Source organism: Lacerta agilis, chromosome 4 (assembly GCF_009819535.1).
Source record: "Lacerta agilis isolate rLacAgi1 chromosome 4, rLacAgi1.pri, whole genome shotgun sequence".
NCBI classification, from domain to species: domain Eukaryota; kingdom Metazoa; phylum Chordata; class Lepidosauria; order Squamata; family Lacertidae; genus Lacerta; species Lacerta agilis.
Window position 1 is genome coordinate 7,594,363 of NC_046315.1, and position 18,969 is coordinate 7,613,331.

Here is an 18,969-nt window from a genome sequence, read left to right on the forward strand (position 1 = left end):
TCGCGACGGGGTGAGATCCCATTGTTTGGTCCCAGCTCCTGCCAACCTAGCAGTTTGAAAGCATGTCAAAGTGCAAGTAGATAAATAGGTACCGCTCCAGCGGGAAGGTAAACGGTGTTTCCGTGCACTGCTCTGGTTCGCCAGAAGCGGCTTAGTCATGGTGGCCACATGACCCGGAAGCTGTTTGTCGGCTCCCTTGGCCATTAACACGAGATGAGCACCGCAACGTCAGAGTCGGCCACGACTGGACCTAATGGTCAGGGGTCCCTTTACCTTTACCATTACACAGCAACTTGTATGATATGAGAGCCAGTGTGGCATAATGGTTTAGAGTTTCTGACTAGGACCAGGGAGAGCAGGGTTCGAATCCCCACTCAGCCATGAACCTAACCTTGGGCCAGTGGGCATCTCTTATCCCCCTCACCTACCGAGTGCCGGATTTACGTATAAGCTAAACAAGCTATAGCTTAGGGCCCCACTCTCTTGCCCCCCCCCCAAAAAAAAAAATTGAAGGAAAAAAAACCTGGATGTACAGTTCCAAAATATAAGATAAAAAAACAAATAACATAAAACCTACATACAGCAACAGTGTTTTGTGTTGTCTGGGCTCCTTGGATGTAAGTCATGGGCCCCGCCTGCTAGCCTGCTCCCTAAAATATCACTGGTTTGCTCCTTTCTATATATAGGGTGCCTACATTCTGCTATTTATAATTATTAGTAGTTTGCATGATGTATTTACACCTCTTATTATTTCATGTTATAGCAAGTTTCTAGAGACTAGATTATGAGTCTTTGTAAATTGTGTTTCTAAAGGAACTTTTGTTATTGTCAAATGCCAATGTGTTTGCGTTATTAAGTTTGTTAACTAACTAACTTAACTAACTAACTTTAAAAAATCATTTTAAGTTAGTGCTTAATCATTATTTAACTATTAATGTACTTCTTCTTAAGTGTATTTCAGTTCAACAATTACTTTGATAAAATACATATTTTGTTATGTGCAAATGGCTTGAGATGCCTATGAGGTCCATAAATTAACATATGGCATATATCCAACACAAAAACCAGCGACCATTTGTTGTTGACATGTAAAGGGCCCCATTACCTTCAGTAGCTTAGGGCCTCATCAAACCTAAATCCGGCTCTGGACCTACCCCACAGGGTTGTTGTGAGTATGAAATGGGGAGGAGGAGAACCCATTGCCCTTGGGAAATAAAGGTGGCTTATAAATGTAAAAAGGTAAAGGTAAAGGGACCCCTGACCATTAGGTCCAGTCGCAAACGACTCTGGGGTTGCGGCGCTCATCTTGCTCTACTGGCCGAGGGAGCCGGCGCACAGCTTCCGGGTCATGTGGCCAGCATGACTAGGCCTAAGCCGCTTCTGGCGAACCAGAGCATTGCGCGGAAACGGCGTTTACCTTCCCGCCGGAGTGGTACCTATTTATCTACTTGCACTTTTGATGTGCTTTCGAACTGCTAGGTGCGCAGGAGCTGGGACCGAGCAACGGGAGCTCATCCCGTCACGGGGATTCGAACCGCCGACCTTCTGATCGGCAAGCCCTTGGCTCTGTGGTTTAACCCACAGCGCCACCCGCGTCCCGTTGGCTTATAAATTGTACTAAACAAACAAACAAACCACGGAACCAAACCATGTCCAAAAGGACCTGCAGGTTGGTGGTTGTGCATTAGTTGGATGCTCACAAAATAGTCAGCGCCTGTATTGATTGCCCTCGAGTCTTTCCGCCACGTTTGGCACCTTCTTCCTGCCACAACAATGTGAAACTTTACAGAGCATCAGTAATAGCCATCGTGCCTCCCTCTGAGCCTCCTCTCTCGTTCTCTCTTTTGATCATTTAGGTTTTTATATAATAGAATGGGATATTGGAGCGATTGGTCCGTTCCAATCCTTGTTTCAACAGCAGCTGGTTTCACGTATATCACAGTGTTATTGGTAAGTTTTCTTTCTTTCTTTTTTAAAATTTTTATTTACACTTTTCAAATGTGTACGTTTCGCCGATTTTACGTTCGTTTTGACGTTTATCAAACTCGACTTCCTTCCCCCTCTTTCTGCGGTTCCTTCAATTTATTTTTTTTAATACCTTCTGCATATCCCAATTAACTTAATTTGCTCATTTATTCATCTTCTTAAATATACCTAAGGGACCGCCTCTCCTGGTATGTCCTGTGTAGGACCTTAAGGTCCTCAAATAATAATCTTTTGGAGGTCCCGAGCAACAAAGATGCTAGGTTGGCCTCAACTAGGGCCAGGGCCTTCTCAGTATTGGCCCCGACTTGGTGGAACAGTCTATCACAAGAGACCAGGGCCCTGCGGGATTTGGCATCTTTCCGCAGGGCCTGCAAGACAGAGCTGTTCCACCTGGCCTTTGGGTTGGTTTCTGTTTGATATTTATGCTTCATTCTTTTATTGGCGGGCTATTTGAAAATGAGACTGCAGTTTTAATTTCGAATTTTTAAATTTGTGTTTTAATCTGTATTTTAAATGGATAGTTTTTATGTTTTTGCTGTGATTTTAATTAGTGTTAGCCGCCCTGAGCCCGGTTTTTGGCTGGGAAGGGCGGGGTATAAATAATAATAAAAAATTATTATTATTATTATTATTATTATTATTATTATTATTATTATTATTATATGCTCTTATGCAGGTTGTTATAATAATCCTGCCGGTTTACAATTTATCTGTAAATATTCAGTAAGAAATCAAGACAACACACTTTTTATAAACAACTTTTTAAAAAGTTTGAGATCCTCTGAGCAAGACTGACGGATTGCCTGGACTTGGTGGAAGGAAGTTTCCTGTGTTGCTAATCAGTTTTTTCCCCACTCTCTCTCTCTCTCTCTCTTTCCAAACTCGGTTGCCCTTTCAGATTTTAGCACTATGTCACATAGCAGTAGGACAGCAAATGAACCTGCACTGGATCCACAAGGTAAGGCACCTTTCGATATACAGTGCTGGGGGTGGGGGGGGGGAAGGAATCGGGTTGGCTTTTGCAGCCCAATTCTCCAGTGTTCCCTACACCCGTTAATCGGTCGGGGGGAAATGAGTGGAAGCAGGAACCAGTAGAAGGAAGGAAAGGCAGATCTTTGATTGAATGGCAAGGCCACAAGCCCACCGCTTCTCTAGATAATGAAACACACGGACACCAATATTTTGGGTTAATGGGATGTTGTTGTTGTTCAGTCGTTCAGTCGTGTCCGACTCTTCGTGACCCCATGGACCAGAGCACGCCAGGCACCCCTATCCTTCACTGCCTCTCACAGTTTGGCCAAACTCATGTTAGTAGCTTCGATAACACTGTCCAACCATCTCATCCTCTGTCGTCCCCTTCTCCTTGTGCCCTCCATCTTTCCCAACATCAGGGTCTTTTCTAGGGAGTCTTCTCTTCTCATGAGGTGGCCAAAGTACTGGAGCCTCAGCTTCGGGATCTGTCCTTCAAGTGAGCACTCAGGGCCGATTTCCTTCAGAACGGATAGGTTTGATCTTCTTGCAGTCCATGGGACTCTCAAGAGTCTCCTCCAGCACCATAATTCAAAAGCATCAATTCTTCGGCGATCAGCCTTCTTGATGGTCCAGCTCTCACTTCCCTACATCACTACTGGGAAAACCATAGCTTTAACTATACGGATCTTTGTTGGCAATGTGATGTCTTTGCTTTTTAAGATGCTGTCTAGGTTTGTCATTGCTTTTCTCCCAAGAAGCAGGTGTCTTCTAATTTCGTGACTGCTGTCACCATCTGCAGTGATCATGGATCACTGCAGTGATCATCTCAAAATCAAATTAAATAAGGCCATAACTTTATTGGCTACAGATGTGAGTGGTATTGGCTTAGGCACTGGAACTGAACCAACTATATCTGACTCCTGCCCGTCATGCACGTAGCCTCATAAATTCACACATATCTAAATATATGAACCATGTGTCTGAAATAGTATGGGAGAGCAAGCCATTTTGACTCTCCCAGTGAGCTCAAATATTCCTCTGCAGTAAGGGAGGGAAATAGGGAAAGCCTCCCCATTGCCCTTTTGCTTAGAAATCCTGTCTTAACGACGTATTTGTGTAGGAATAGGGGTAAGCCTGCGACCTGGACTCAGGAACCAAAGTATTTCCCATCACAAAAGAATGGCCAAGGCTGCCCAGGTAATGAAATCAGTGACCATTGTCGGGTATCCTGGCAGACAGGTCTCCTCCTGTGATTCTGTGATGATGTTTTGGGGGGTGGCCTTGGGCTACAAGGTGGGCAATTTCAAGAATCCATATAAGGGCTTGCACACCATTGTTCTGGGTTCTCTCCTCCCTCCTGCGAGTGGTGAGTGGGGGCCCTGTTGCAACAGTTCTTTGAATAAAGATTAGGCTTACTAGCCGCTTTGCTTCTCAATATACTCTGGTTGGCCTCTGTTAATTTCTCCTACTGATAGGGAAACCACTTAAGGACTCTATACGGGCTCCGGAATACCCCATACGGGAAAGGGATCACTTTTTCTTATAACAGCTGTGAGGGTTGCTGTGTTGGAGCACGGGGCGGGGCTTAAAAGTGCTCTGTGACTCTTAGGTGGAGGAAAGTTGGGTGCGCAAAACTCAGCAAACCCCCCAGTCACTTTTTCGCACACATCCTGTTAGTTTCACAGGAGAAATCTGAATCCTACAAAGCAGGGGCGTAGCAAGGTAAATTGGTACCCGGGGGCAAATTTTTTTTGTCAACCTTGCACCTCCAGGCATGGGAAGGTCAGGTGGTACCCGGTGCGGAAAATTTCTTGTCACCCCCCTCCATTGATTTCCCCCCCCCCTGCAAAAATGGTTTTACGCTATTTCATATTTTCTTACAAAGGAATGATAACAAGTAATAATAATAAAATTTTTTTATTTATATCCCCCCCTCCCCGGCCGAAGTCGGGCTCAGGGTGGCTAACATCAGATACATAACATTGGTATAAAACCAAACAATAATTAAATTACCTCCTAAAAACATCTCAAAATCAAATCAAAGTCTAATTAGATAGCTTTCCACAGGGTTAGGGTTGGGAACAGTAAGTGCTCCACTGAACTGAAATTTCAGCCTTCACGACATAGGAAAACAGCCAAGTGAACAGCTATTTTGGTGGAGGAGGGTCAAGATATTAACCGCTATGCATGAAATTTCATATATCGCTATATAATCCCTAGTATTGTAAGATAAGACCTTCGGAGCAGGCATTTAAAAAATTTTTTTTTTTCAAAAAAGTTTTTTTCAAAAAATAAATAAATGTTCCTTGATAATTTGTCACCCCCTCCATTATGGAACCCGGGGCTCCCCCCCTTGCTACGCCCCTGCTACAAAGCCTTCTGCTGCCTCTGGTCTTACTTTGTCCCTTCGCTGCCCTGGCCCAGTCTTGCTCATTCTTTCCTGCTTCCGATTCATGCCTCTCCGAATGAAACCACGATGGCTTCACAATAGGAACCCGGGTCGCAGCGGTAGATGAGATAAAGGAACAGCCCAGCTACTACTACTGCTGCCTTTCAGTCTTAGGAGTGATGTGGGGCGAGTGGGGGGGGGCAAAGTGGAACTCACTAGGTTACGCCCGTCACAGTGAAATGCGTTATTAGTGCTTCGCCATTCAAGTTCCTTTTGAGCCCCTATAAATCGGTCAGTTCTGGGGGATTAATCTAAATCCCTTTTTAAGAAAATGAAAAAGGGGGGGGGGAGACCACCCCGCCAGCCTGTTTCTCCTCCTCTTGCCTGCACAGGAGAAAAACCCAGCGAAACAGGGGGCTTTCTGCTTCAACCTTGAAACAGGATTGCGTCTCTGCTCGCTTAGTTAGAAACATTCTATTTGTAGAGTTGGAAGGGACCTGAGGGTCATCCAGTCCAACCCCTCAGTTTACTTTGAAGCTATGGTTTAATTGTCAAAAGCAGGTGTTTGTGAAGTTGAGGGCGGGCTGGCCTTCCAGTGACAGCCAGTGTGGTGTAGTGGTTAAGAGAGGTAGACTCGTAATCTGGTGAACCGGGTTCGCGTCTCCGCTCCTCCACATGCAGCTGCTGGGTGACCTTGGGCTAGTCACACTCCTCTGAAGTCTCTCAGCCCCACTCACCTCACAGAGTGTTTGTTGTGGGGAGGAAGGGAAAGGAGAATGTGAGCCGCTTTGAGACTCCTTCGGGTAGTGATAAAGCGGGATATCAAATCCAAACTCTTCTTCTTCTTCCACACTGGCTCGACTCCTTTCTCAGATACAAAGAGTGCCTGAGCTTTGATTAGTGAATAACTCTAAAAAAAAAAAACAAGGTCACGAACAACGCTATGCCAACCACACAAAAATGGTAACCGGCTGATAAAGTAGTCTCAATTTTGCATCATTTTTACAGATGTAATATAGAACTAGAACATAATTATACATAGGTACAGACATTCAACCGAAAATTCTATGACATCAGATGTCAATACGCATCACAAGATCCACGTAGGACAGATAAACTCTCATGTTGCAGACTGGCAAGACTATATTAATCACATTTACGCTTAACTTTTTGTGTGCCTTGCAACCTTTATCTGTGCTATGTGGATCTCGTGATACGTATTGACATTTGATGAGCCAGTGTGGTGTAGTGGTTAAAAGCGGTGGACTCGTAATCTGGGGAACCGGGTTCGCGTCTCCGCTCCTCCACATGCAGCTGCTGGGTGACCTCGGGCTAGTCACACTTCTCTGAAGTCTCTCTGCCCCACTCACCTCACAGAGTGTTTGTTGTGGGGGAGGAAAGGAAAAGGAGAATGTGCGCCGCTTTGAGACTCCTTCGGGTAGTGATAAAGCGGGATATCAAATCCAAACTCTTCTTCTTCCTCGTCATAGAATTTTCGATTGAATGTCTGTACCTATGTATAATTATGTTCTAGTTCTATATTATATCTGTTTATATGTAAAAATGATGCAAAATTGAGACTACTTTATCAGCCGGTTACGATTTTTGTGAGCTTTGATTAGAGCCAAGGAAAGAAATATAATGAAACCTCTTTCTTGCCTTGCAGATTGGGTTGATTACCACCTTAATAACGACCTTCGTCACCATGTGCTCTGTAGCCCAGCTATGGGATGATGAGTGGAGTATGGTCGCCATATCCTTGCAGGTAAGTGTCACAGCAAAGTGCAGGGGCCCAGCATGGCTCCTCTGCCCTCCCTAAATAACCCTCCGGACCAGGGCCGGATTTAAGTTTGATGAGGTCCTAAGCTACTGAAGGTAATGGGGCCCTTTATATGTCCAGCTGTCCTTTGTCAACAACAAATGGTCGCTGTTTTTTTGTGTTGAATATATGCTGCATGGTAATTTGTGGACCTCATTGGTATCTAAGGCCATTTGCACATGTTGTCATGCAACCAGTCCGTTCAGAATGTAGGCACCCTATATATAGAAAGGAGCAAACCAGTGATATTTTAGGGAGCAGGCGGGGCCCATGGCTTACATCATAGGAGCCTACATAACACAAAACACTGTTGCTGTGTGTAGGTTTTATTTTATTTTATTTTTTATCTTATATTTTGGAAATGTGCATCCAGTTTGTTTTTTTCCCTTTAATTTTTTTTTTGGGGGGGGGGCCCAAGAGAGTGGGGCCCTAAACTATAGCTTATACGTAAATCTGGCACTGCTCCGGACTTTCCTGGGCCACTGGCCTTCGTTGGTGCTGCTCTGTGCTCCAGTGCATTGGCCTGGCCAGAGACGTGTCCTCGAGCCATGTAATGGCCTAATAGCATTGTAGAGTTGGAAGGGAACCCGATGGGTCATCTAGACCAACCCCAGCCTGATTGGACGAAGGCAGACTTAGTGCAACAGATCCTTCAGAGATGTCGAATCAAAGTTAGAAGGGACTTGGGAGGATGCAGTTGCAGCAGCCCGGGCAAATAGCCTCCAAGCGTCTGCTGAAATCCCCCCACTGATTGATAGCCAACCGCCTCCTGCAGCAGGCTGTTCCGTAGTTACCCGCTAGGAAGTTTCTATTGAAATCTGCTTCTCTGTCATTTTCCACCTCTTTCCATTTGGTGGAAACCGGTTCCGCTGCACCTTCTGCTTGAGATTCTTGAAGGAAGGTCTCCTCAGTTTCCCAGGAGTCTTGAATAATCTGTTTTAGGCTTCCCCAAGTGGGTGGCCCTCCAACTGTTTTGGACTACAACTCCCATCATCAATGGGACTCGCAGTCCAAAACAGCTCGTTAGGGGAGCCTGATATAATTAGATGACTTTTTTGTGACATTCCTGTGGTTGAGCAACAGAGGCCCTGTACACACAACTGCATTGTATGTAGCTTGAAGGGACCCCTTGGGTCATCTAGTCCAACCCCCTTCATTGCAGGAACCGCAGCTAATTCGCATTATGATTCCTGCCTGACTCTTCCTCCTGCTTTCTTTGGCTATATAGCAAACGTATTTCCGTACTTCACTGTTCCCTGCTGTCTTTTTCCTAGGCAACAGCGCCTTTTCTGCACATAGGAGCCCTTGCGGCTGTCACGGCCCTGTCTTGGTTGGTGTCTGGGCAGTTTGCAAGAGCCGAAAGAGCCAGTGAGTAGTTGCTTGTTTCTTTCTCGTCACTGAGGGCAAAATCTGGGACTGTGTGGAGGGGGCTGAACCCAGGGTTTGAACCCTGGTTGGCGAATCCTGGTTAAAGCTAACCACGGTTCACTGTTCTCCTTCCTGCAGGCATGAACTTCACCATGGTTAGCATTGATGTGATGGGGTGTGCCTTAACTTGGGGCTTGAACCCTGGTTGGCGAATCCTGGTTAAAGCTAACCACGGTTCACTGTTCTCCTTCCTGCAGGCATGAACTTCACCATGGTTAGCATTGATGTGATGGGGTGGGCCTTAACTTGGGGCTTGAACCCTGGTTGGCGAATCCTGGTTAAAGCTAACCACGGTTCACTGTTCTCCTTCCTGCAAGCATGAACTTCACCATGGTTAGCATTGATGGGATGGGGTGGGGCTTAACCCAGGGTTTGAATCCTGGTTGGTGAACCCTGGTTAAAGCTAACCACAGTTTACTGTTCTCCTTCCTACAGGCATGAACTTCACCATGGTTAGCATTGATGGGATGGGGTGGGCCTTAACTTGGGGCTTGAACCTTGGTTGGTGAATCCTGGTTAAAGCTAACCACAGTTTACTGTTCTCCTTCCTACAGGCATGAACTTCACCATGGTTAGCATTGATGGGATGGGGTGGGCCTTAACTTGAGGCTTGAACCCTGGTTGACGAACCCTGGTTAAAGCTGACCATAGTTTACTGTTTTCCTTACCGCAGGCATTGGCTGTACCATGGTTAGCACTGAAACAGGATGGAGTGGGGCTTAACTTGGGACTTGAACTCTGGTGAATCCTGGTTAATGCTAAGCATAGTTCATAGTGCTCTTTATTGGAGAAGTGGCTACACCGTGGTTAGCACTGAGACAGAATGGTCGGCAGTTCGAATCCCCGCGACGGGGTGGGCTCCTGTTGCTGGGTCCCAGCTCCTGCCAACCTAGCAGTTCGAAAGCACATCAAAGTGCAAGTAGATAAATAGGTACCACTCCGGCGGGAAGGTAATAGCGTCTCCGTGTGCTGCTCTAGTTCACCAGAAACGGCTTTGTCATGCTGGCCACATGACCCGGAAGCTGTACGCCGGCTCCCTTGGCCAGTAAAGCGAGATGAGCGCCACAACCCCAGAGTTGGACACGACTGGACCTGACGGTCAGGGGTCCCTTTACCTTTACCTTACACCTGCATTTACCTGTGTGTGCTTTAGGGATGAGAATTGTCTGCCTTCCACTCAGAGATCTGACTTCCAAAGGTCCTGGCATGGAGGGAGGCTGAACCTTGGAGTCTGCATTAATGATTTTTGACAAGTCAATTCCCTGAAAGGGATGCGTGAGTGATACTCTTCTGAGAGAATGAGAGAGCGATTTGATTGATTCTATTCCTATGCTGCTTTTCATTCAAATGCATCTCAAAGCAGCTTACAAACAATAAATAACACTAACAGAACATCAGAAATCCCAGAACAGACAGCTCAGTTAGTAGAGCATAAGACTCTTGATTTCAGGGTCATGGGTTCGAGTTCCACGGTGGGCTAAAAATTCCTGGAGGTTGGATTAAATGACCCTCACGGTCCCTTCCAGCTCTACAATTCTGCGATTCTGTGGCATGCAGCAGAAGTCGTATAAAATAATTAACAAACCACCAATAAAACCACTACAATTTGTAGAACGTTATTAACGGAAATACTCCAAACATCGCAGCCGCAGCAAAATTCATGTTATATGTTGAACAAATCAGTACGGCGCTTATAATCTATAAAACAATATTAACAGCACTAACAAAATAGCAACTAAGGAAAATAAGCCAAGTGGGTGGAAGAGTCGGCGAAGAGTTTCTGGTTCTTGTGGAGCTGGGAAAGTGTTTGTTCTGCATAGGCACAGCATCAGGGTACAGACATGCAACAGACGTTTTGGACTGTGTTGGTTGTACAGTGGCACCTTGGTTCTCAAACGCCTTGGTACTCAAACAACTTGGAACCCAAACACTGCAAACCCGGAAGTAACTATTTCGGTTTGCAAACTTTTTTTCAGAAGCCGAACGAGCTCTGATTTGAGTGCCACCCTTCTGTTTTTGTTTTTTTCGGCTCTTTTCGGGGTTTTTTGTGGCTGTGGAAGAACCCAGTTCAGCTACTGATTGATTGATTGATTGTGTGACTGCAGTACATTGTTCATTGCTTTGATTTTTATGGATCAATGGTCTCATTAGATAGTAAAATTCATGTTAAATTGTTGTTTTAGGGGTTGTTTTTAAAAGTCTGGAACGGATTAATCCGTTTTGCATTTGCGTGTCCAGAGGAGGGCAACCAAAATGGTCAAAGGCCTGGAAACGATGCCTTATGAGGAACGGCTTAGGGAGCTGGGTATGTTTAGCCTGGAGAAGAGAAGGTTAAGGGGTGATATGATAGCCATGTTCAAATATATAAAATGATGTCATATAGAGGAGGGAGAAAGGTTGTTCTCTGCTGCTCCAGAGAAGCGGACACGGGGCAATGGATTCAAACTACAAGAAAGAAGATTCCACCTAAACATTAGGAAGAACTTCCTGACAGTAAGAGCTGTTGGACAGTGGAATTTGCTGCCAAGGAGTGTGGTGGAGTCTCCTTCTTTGGAGGTCTTTAAGCAGAGGCTTGACAGCCATCTGTCAGGAATGCTTTGATGGTGTTTCCTGCTTGGCAGGGGGTTGGACTGGATGGCCCTTGTGGTCTCTTCCAACTCTGGGATTCTATGATTCTTCTCCTGGATCCCTGTGTTCTGACTTTGCTGATTCACCGTCTCTCTCTCTCTCTCTCTCTCTCCTGTTTGCCTCTTTCTGCAGCCTCCCAGTTGCTGACGTTTGGAGCCTACTTTGCGGTGGTCCTTTCCCTGTACCTCATCCCCCTCACGGTCTATTCACCTTGTATAATGGAGAAGAAGGACCTTGGGCCCAAGCCTGCCATTATTGGACACCGGGGAGCGCCAATGGTAGGTGCCCCATCTTAGGTGCCCCATCTTATGACTCTCCCCCCCCCGGTCATCATTAGTCCTGTTTGTGGGAATGTTCAGGGAGGCAGGAGAGGATATATTGTTTATTAATATCCTTCCTAACTTGAGCCTGCAAGTTTGATATCTTCACAGAGTTTTAACATTCCCCTTTAAGTGCACAGCGTGTAGCTTGTTGCAGGCTTGTGTAAGCTTCTCAATATAGATTCCTGGTAAGATCCCTTATTTCCCTCTTAAAAGAATAAGCACACGGCAATCTTATTTAAAGTCAATAAAAGAAGTTTACTCACATCATCATCAGTTCACACTTGGATCCCTGGAGGCAGACTTAGTTACAGAAGTACTGTATATACATGTGGAATCTATTCCCTACTAGCTGGCCCAGCCACGCGTTGCTGTGGGATTTTTTAAAATTCTCCTGACCCTGAGAGTATTCTGGAAGCTCCTGTTTTCATTCTTCCCTGTCCCTTTAGAGCAGGGGTCAGCAACCTTTTTCAGCCTTGGGCCGGTCCACTGTCTCTCAGACCATGTGGTGGGCCGGACTATATTTTTTTGGCGGGGGGGAAATGAACTAATTCCTATGCCCCACAAATAACCCAGAGATGCATTTTACATAAAAGAACACATTCTACTCATGTGAAAACACACCAATTCCCATTACATAAAAGAACACATTCTACTCATGTATAAACACCAGGCATGCAAAGCTGCGGCGACCATTTTAGATGAAGGCACTGGCGACCTTAAAGAGCATTCTCCCCCACCCCAGTCCCAAAATTACCCAGTCCCAAAATCACGCACCCCAGCGAAACAATCACCTCAGAGTTGGTCTTACTCAGTGCGACCTCTCAGGCATGCCTCATGCTCCATGTTTTTTTTCTTTTCTCGGAGCATGCGAAGCTGCGGCGGCCATTTTAGGTGAGGGCACAGGCATTGTTGCTCTGGCCAGGTCTGATGATGTCGACGGGCCATCTGCATTTCTATTGGATGCTGTTGCTGTCTTCATTCCTTTTGCTGGTGAGGTATAATAGGCGCGCCATTTTTTTGCCTTTATTCTATATTTTAGGCATGACAGGTGTGGTTTTTTTTTTAAAAAAATTATTTTGCCAGATCCTTCCTTGATGGTCATGTTACGCTTTGTACTAATTTGATGCGCTTTGGTCCAGTGGTTACGGAGAATATTGGTGTCCGCCACACACACAATGGGAACATATATATATATATATATATAGAGAGAGAGAGAGATAGAGAGATGGAGATAGTCCTTTTGTCCTCTGTTGGCTGATAGCTGAAAGCTAAAAAGCTGCTGGTCCCACAAAGATGTCTCCTTAAAAGTCTGGTAGTTGGTTTTCTCTTTGACATCTGGTGGGAGGGTGTTCCACAGGGCAGGTGCCACCACCGAGAAGGCCCTCTGCCTGGTTCCCTATAACCTCACTTCTTGCAAGGAGGGAACCGCCAGAAGGCCCTCGGAGCTGGACCTCAGTGTCCAGACTGAACGATGGGGGTGGAGACACTCCTTCGTAGGAGATGCTGCTGAATGCCAATTGCAGGAGAACAGAATTGCTCACACACTCAGGTGCTGCCTGCATGCTTCTCAATGACATCTGGGTTCCACCCGGGTATGTTTAGCCGGGGAAAGAGGAGACTGAGAGATACGATCCTGTGATACTCTATGAGTACAGGATGCAGGACGAGATGGGCCATTGGCCCGATCCGTCAGGGCTCATCTTATGACTCCAACTCCCATCGTCTACAGGCAGCATGGTCAACAATCAGAGATGATGGAAGTTCGGAGCACAGCATGGAAACATAGAATCATAGAATTGTGGAGTCGGAAGGGACTCCAAGAGTCATCTAGACCAACCCCCTGCAATGGAGGAATGGAGAGCTCCATTCAGAACTTAATAATGCATCTTCCTGTTAATCATTTGTTCATCCCTCTACTTCTCCGTAATTTCCCCCTTTTGTTGTTGTTGTTCAGTCGTGTCCGACTCTTCGTGACCCCATGGACCAGAGCACGCCAGGCACCCCTATCCTCCACTGCCTCCCGCAGTTTGGCCAAACTCATGCCAGTCGCTTCAAGAACACTGCCCAACCATCTCGTGCCCTCCATCTTTCCCAACATCAGGGTCTTTTCTAGGGAGTCTTCTCTTCTCATGAGGTGGCCAAAGTACTGGAGCCTCAGCTTCAGGATCTGTCCTTCCAGTGAGCACTCAGGGCTGATTTCTTTAAGAATGGATAGGTTTGATCTTCTTGCAGTCCATGGGACTCTCAAGAGTCTCCTCCAGCACCATAATTCAAAAGCATCAATTCAACTTCAGGACCTGCCCTTTCAGTGAGCACTCAGGGCTGATTTCTTTAAGGATGGATAAGTTTGATCTTTTTGCGGTCCATGGGACTCTCAAGAGTCTCCTCCAGCACCATAATTCAAAAGCATCAATTCTTCGGCGATCAGCCTTCTTTATGGTCCAGCCATAACTGGACAATACTTCACCGTAATTTCTGCATCACTTTCCTAACAGCAAAAGCCAGTTCATTTGGGGTTTTTTAAAGCAGTTTTGTTGTACTTGCTACACGCACCTTACTGCTCATCCCAGCTAGATGGAGCATTTCCCCAGGTACAACACCGGTATGCTTATTCCTACCCCCCACTCTCAGTTTTCAGTCGCTGCCGTTCTTGCCAGCATCACTCAAGCAATTCAGCAAAGGAAAGCAAAATGTGTTTGCCTGGGCTCTCTTAGACAGCTTTAACATAGTGATGGAAGAGCCTCTCTCAAACACATCTCACCTCCTAGCCTTAAAAAAATAATAAAAAATAAATAATTTTTTTTTTAAAAAAAAATGTCTGGTCCTGCTTCTGGAATCTTTCCTCCCAGCCAAGTGTGTTTCTATTTGAACCTCGCCGTTTTTTAATGCCCTCTGCCCAAGGCGTTCTGTTAAGAGCAGCTAATTCGCACACTAATACTTGTTGATCTTTGGCTCAAAGTGAACATATGTTCCTCAAAGAGGAATTTGTTTGGCAGCTGTTGCTGTGCCAGGAAGGAGTCAACGGCCTAATTAAAAATCTAAAGATGTCTCATTCCCCAGAATAGAGTGTGTGTGTGTGTGTGTCCGTGTGTGTGTGTGTGTCCGTGTGTGTGTCCGTGTGTGTGTGTGTGTGTGTGTGTTGGAGAGAGAGGTTTTTCTTCCACCTTGAAGGTAGATGAAAAAGGCTCAAAGATAAACGAGGGGACATGAAGCTGGTGTAATAGGATCGCCCCCCCCCCCCGCCCGATCCAGAAATCTTCATTCGTTAGGTCAAAATGTCTTTTGCAGAGAGAAGGCAAAATCAAAGCTGAGAGCCAGGATAAGAAAGGCAGCTTCTAGACAGTGATTGTAGCTTTGATAAATTCAATTAATAATAATAATAATAATATGAATCAAACAGGTAACAGCAAATTTGTTGTTGTTGTTGTTCAGTCGTTCAGTCGTGTCCGACTCTTCGTGACCCCATGGACCAGAGCACGCCAGGCACGCCTATCTTTCACTGCCTCCCGCAGTTTGGCCAAACTCATGCCAGTCGCTTCGAGAACACTGTCCAACCATCTCATCCTCTGTCGTCCCCTTCTCCTTGTGCCCTCCATCTTTCCCAACATCAGGGTCTTTTCCAGGGAGTCTTCTCTTCTCATGAGGAGGCCAAAGTACTGGAGCCTCAACTTCAGGATCTGCCCTTCCAGTGAGCACTCAGGGCTGATTTCTTTAAGGATGGATAAGTTTGATCTTCTTGCAGTCCATGGGACTCTCAAGAGTCTCCTCCAGCACCAGAATTCAAAAGCATCAATCCTTCGGTGATCAGTCTTCTTTAGCAAATTTAGGATGTGCAATTAAAAGTGGATTTGGTGCACACGCATGGAAATAATACTTCCTTTGGTCTGTCCCGAATCTTCCAACCTTCAGCTTTGTCGGATTTCGCTGAGTTATAATCCTAGAGTTGGAAGGGACCCGGAGAGTCATCTAGTCCAACCCCCTGCAATGCAGGAATTCTTGGCCCAACGTGGGGCTCGAACCCACGACCCTTGAGATTGAGAGCCTCGCGTTCTATACCGACTGAGCTGTCTATTACGGGAGCAAGAAGAAAAATCCTTTTCTCTACCGCTGCGCATAATTCCCATCTTATCTCCTCTTCTTTACCCTTTTCTCTAGAGGAATTACGGTTTCTGGGACTGAAATGGGTGTTAATTTGTAAGTTGTTCTTCAGCGTAGCCGCGCTTCTTCTCAGCGGGTCGGAAGGGAAGTCTCTTGCCGCCCCTCTGATCCATAATTTAACGGACAGTTTGGTCTTCCTTTTAAACAATGCAAATCTCTTCCTTCCGGAATCGAGGTTTTTAAGAGCTCCTTTAAACCAGAAAGGACAACCCCCAGGGTTCAAAGCCTTTCTCATCCTTCGTTTTATCATTTTCGTAGAAGCCTCTTCCTCTGCAGTGGATTAAAAGGCTCATTTCCTGCTTAGGCAAGTCGCTCCTGTTTTAGCTTCTTCCCCAATTTGACCTTTAGATCGGATTTTGTATTTTTTAAAAAATAAAAAAGTCCTACGTTAAATGTCACCCTTGAATCTTTTAACGTGAGGGGAAGCAAGTTGGAAACATTGTTGTCCCAGAGATGTATTTTTCGCGTGGGTAATAACTAGCAGGCTCACTATTATTATTATTATTATTATTATTATTATTATTATTATTTTAACATCTACTAAATACAATGCCTCAAGTAGCACCTTAGAGACCAACCAGTATCTGAAGAAGTGTGCATGCACACGAAAGCTCATACCAAGAACAAACTTAGTTGGTCTCTCAGGTGCTACTGGAAAGAATTCTTTTATTTTTTATTTTGCTTTGACTATGGCAGACCAACACGGCTACCTACCTGTAACTCTAACAGCAAAAAAGTTAATTATTTAAAATAAAAAGCAGGTTTATTGTGTGAGTTGACAGAGCACTTTAATCCACTTTAATTTTGCAGACTTCCATTTCCTTCCGTAAAAGAGTGTCAGTCTGGGAGGCCACCCAAAGCATTCCGGCCAAGCGTCCTTTTGAAGAAATATTTGTGCCATGTTCTTAAGGGTTCCATTAATTTTTTTCTTCTTCTGGTGGCCTCCCATCTAGCTGCAGCTGCAAGACATCCAACGGACTCTGCCACATCTTTTGATTATCTCAAATTAACAGACGGGGCTCCTCAATATTCTAGAGATTCTCATTTGGCAGGCCAATCCCTTTCTGCGCCCGATGCTATTTCAAACATGTTTGGATAGTCGATGTTGGCATTTCAACTGACTGCTCTATCTCTTGTACGCTGTCTGGTTTGGCAGTTTGCTTGGATGAATAAATGATATTGTTTGTTCATCTTTTTCTCCTTCCCAGGCGGCACCTGAAAACACTCTGATGTCCTTCCAGAAAGCGGTGGAGCAGAAACTCTATGGAGTGCAGGCAGATGTGGTCATAAGGCAAGTGCCTCTCTGTGCTCTCGGGTGCAAAGGGGGTTTCTTAGCACCACGGAATTGTACAATTGGAAGGGAGACCAAGGGTCATCTAGTCCAACCCCCACCCCTGCAAAGCAGGAATCTCAGCTAAGGAATCCCTTGCCGCACTAGTTTCTTTTGCAAGTTTCCTGCCCTTCTTCACATTTCTGGGCTCAGAGGTTTGCCGTATTTGTCCAGGCCGAGCGGGAAAGTGAGGATGCTTTTAGGCACAGGGTTGAAGAAGAAGAAGGGTTTGGATTTGATATCCCGCTTTATCACTACCCGAAGGAGTCTCAAAGTGGCTCACATTCTCCTTTCCCTTCCTTCCCCGCAACAAACACTCTGTGAGGTGAGCGGGGCTGAGAGACTTCAGAGAAGTGTGACTAGCCCAAGGTCACCCAGCAGCTGCACGTGGAGGAGCGGAGACGCGAACCCGGTTCACCAGATTACGAGTCTACCGCTCTTAACCACTACACCACACTGTAGTCTTCTCCGTCACCTGGTTGTTTTAAACTGGAGGTGCCAGAGATCAGACTTAGGACATTAACTGCCCATGGGGAGATGAGCAAGCCAGCGTAGACATTGCTGAGATGGGAGGGCAAACGTGCTGGAAATATGGGCTTGGGAGAATACCCGTTGCTGGCAATCGCAAGTGAGGACGGTGGATCTTGGGGTTGTGGTCTTCGAAGAAGAAGAGGAGGAGGAGGAGTTTGGATTTGATATCCTGCTTTTCACTACCCGAAGGAGTCTCAAAACGGCTAACATTCTCCTTTCCCTTCCTCCCCCACAACAAACACTCTGTGAGGTGAGTGGGGCTGAGAGACTTCAGAGAAGTGTGACTAGCCCAAGGTCACCCAGCAGCTGCATGTGGAGGAGCGGGGAAGCGAACCCGGTTCACCAGATTACGAGTCTACCGCTCTTAACCACCACACCACACTGGTTGAGGAATCGGGGAACTGGTATCTTTTTACTGGGGGAGCGACAGGCCAGCGAAGAGCATGCAACCTCACAGCAAGAACAGCACGGCACCACCAAGAGTTAGATAAATATTGTTTCAAATTGTTTGTCTGCGATTGGGAGGTTTAATCCGAAATCAAGCTGGGTTTGAGTTTGTTGTCCTCTCTCTGGCCCAAAACACAACGATAGGGGTGCGAAAGAAATCCCACAGGGACACCTTTTTTGCAGATTTGTCCTGGAAGAAAGCCCACAAGTGCTGAGGATGGCGACCAAAATGATCCAGGGTCTGCAAACCAAGCCTGATGAGGAACGGTTGAAGGAGCTGGGTATATTTAGCCTGGAAAAGAGGAGACCGTGAAGAAATATGATGTGATAGATCAGGGCTCAGCAAACTTTTTCAGCAGGGGGCCGGTCCACTGTCCCTCACACCTTGTGGGGGTTCGGACTTTATTTTGGGGAGGGGAAAAAAGAACAAATTCCTATGCCCCACAAATAACCCAGAGATGCATTTTAAATAAAAGCACACATTCTACTCATGTAAAAACATGCTGATTCCTGGACCGTTCGGGGGCCAGATTTAGAAGGCGATTGGGCCAGATCCAGCCCCCCCCCCCCGGGCTTTAGTTTGCCTACCCATGTGATAGATGTTTGATCCCACATGGAAGTGGGAACCAGCTTGTTTTCTCCTGCTCCAGAGGGTAGAACTCGAATCAGTGGCTCCAAGTTACGAGAAAGGAGATTTCGACTCAACAGCAGGAGGAACTTTCTGAGAGTCAGAGCTGCCTGAAAGTGGAACGGTCTCCCACGACAGGTGTTGGGCTCTCCTTCCTTGGAGGTTTTTTGAGCAGAGGTTGGGTGGCAGTCTGTCATGGATGCTTGGGTTGAGATTACTTCATTGCAGGGGGTTGGACTGGATGACCTTCGGGGGTCCCTTATAGCTCTGCGATTCTATCCCATGCACCAGCATGGAACTGTGGAGGTGTTCTGCATCGGTCAAGCGCTG

At 46.1% G+C, this 18,969-nt stretch overlaps 1 protein-coding gene across 1 annotated transcript in view; it reads left to right on the plus strand.

Moving 5' to 3' along the window:
• GDPD5 (glycerophosphodiester phosphodiesterase domain containing 5) overlaps positions 1 to 18,969 on the plus strand; it is a 152,324-nt gene that overhangs the window by 108,349 nt on the left and 25,006 nt on the right. Inside the window, exons 4-9 of the mRNA XM_033145979.1 lie at positions 1,857 to 1,950; positions 2,885 to 2,944; positions 7,014 to 7,112; positions 8,441 to 8,534; positions 11,355 to 11,500; positions 16,912 to 16,994. Coding sequence (XP_033001870.1) covers positions 1,857 to 1,950; positions 2,885 to 2,944; positions 7,014 to 7,112; positions 8,441 to 8,534; positions 11,355 to 11,500; positions 16,912 to 16,994 — 576 coding nt within the window. The remainder of the gene's footprint in view (positions 1 to 1,856; positions 1,951 to 2,884; positions 2,945 to 7,013; positions 7,113 to 8,440; positions 8,535 to 11,354; positions 11,501 to 16,911; positions 16,995 to 18,969) is intronic.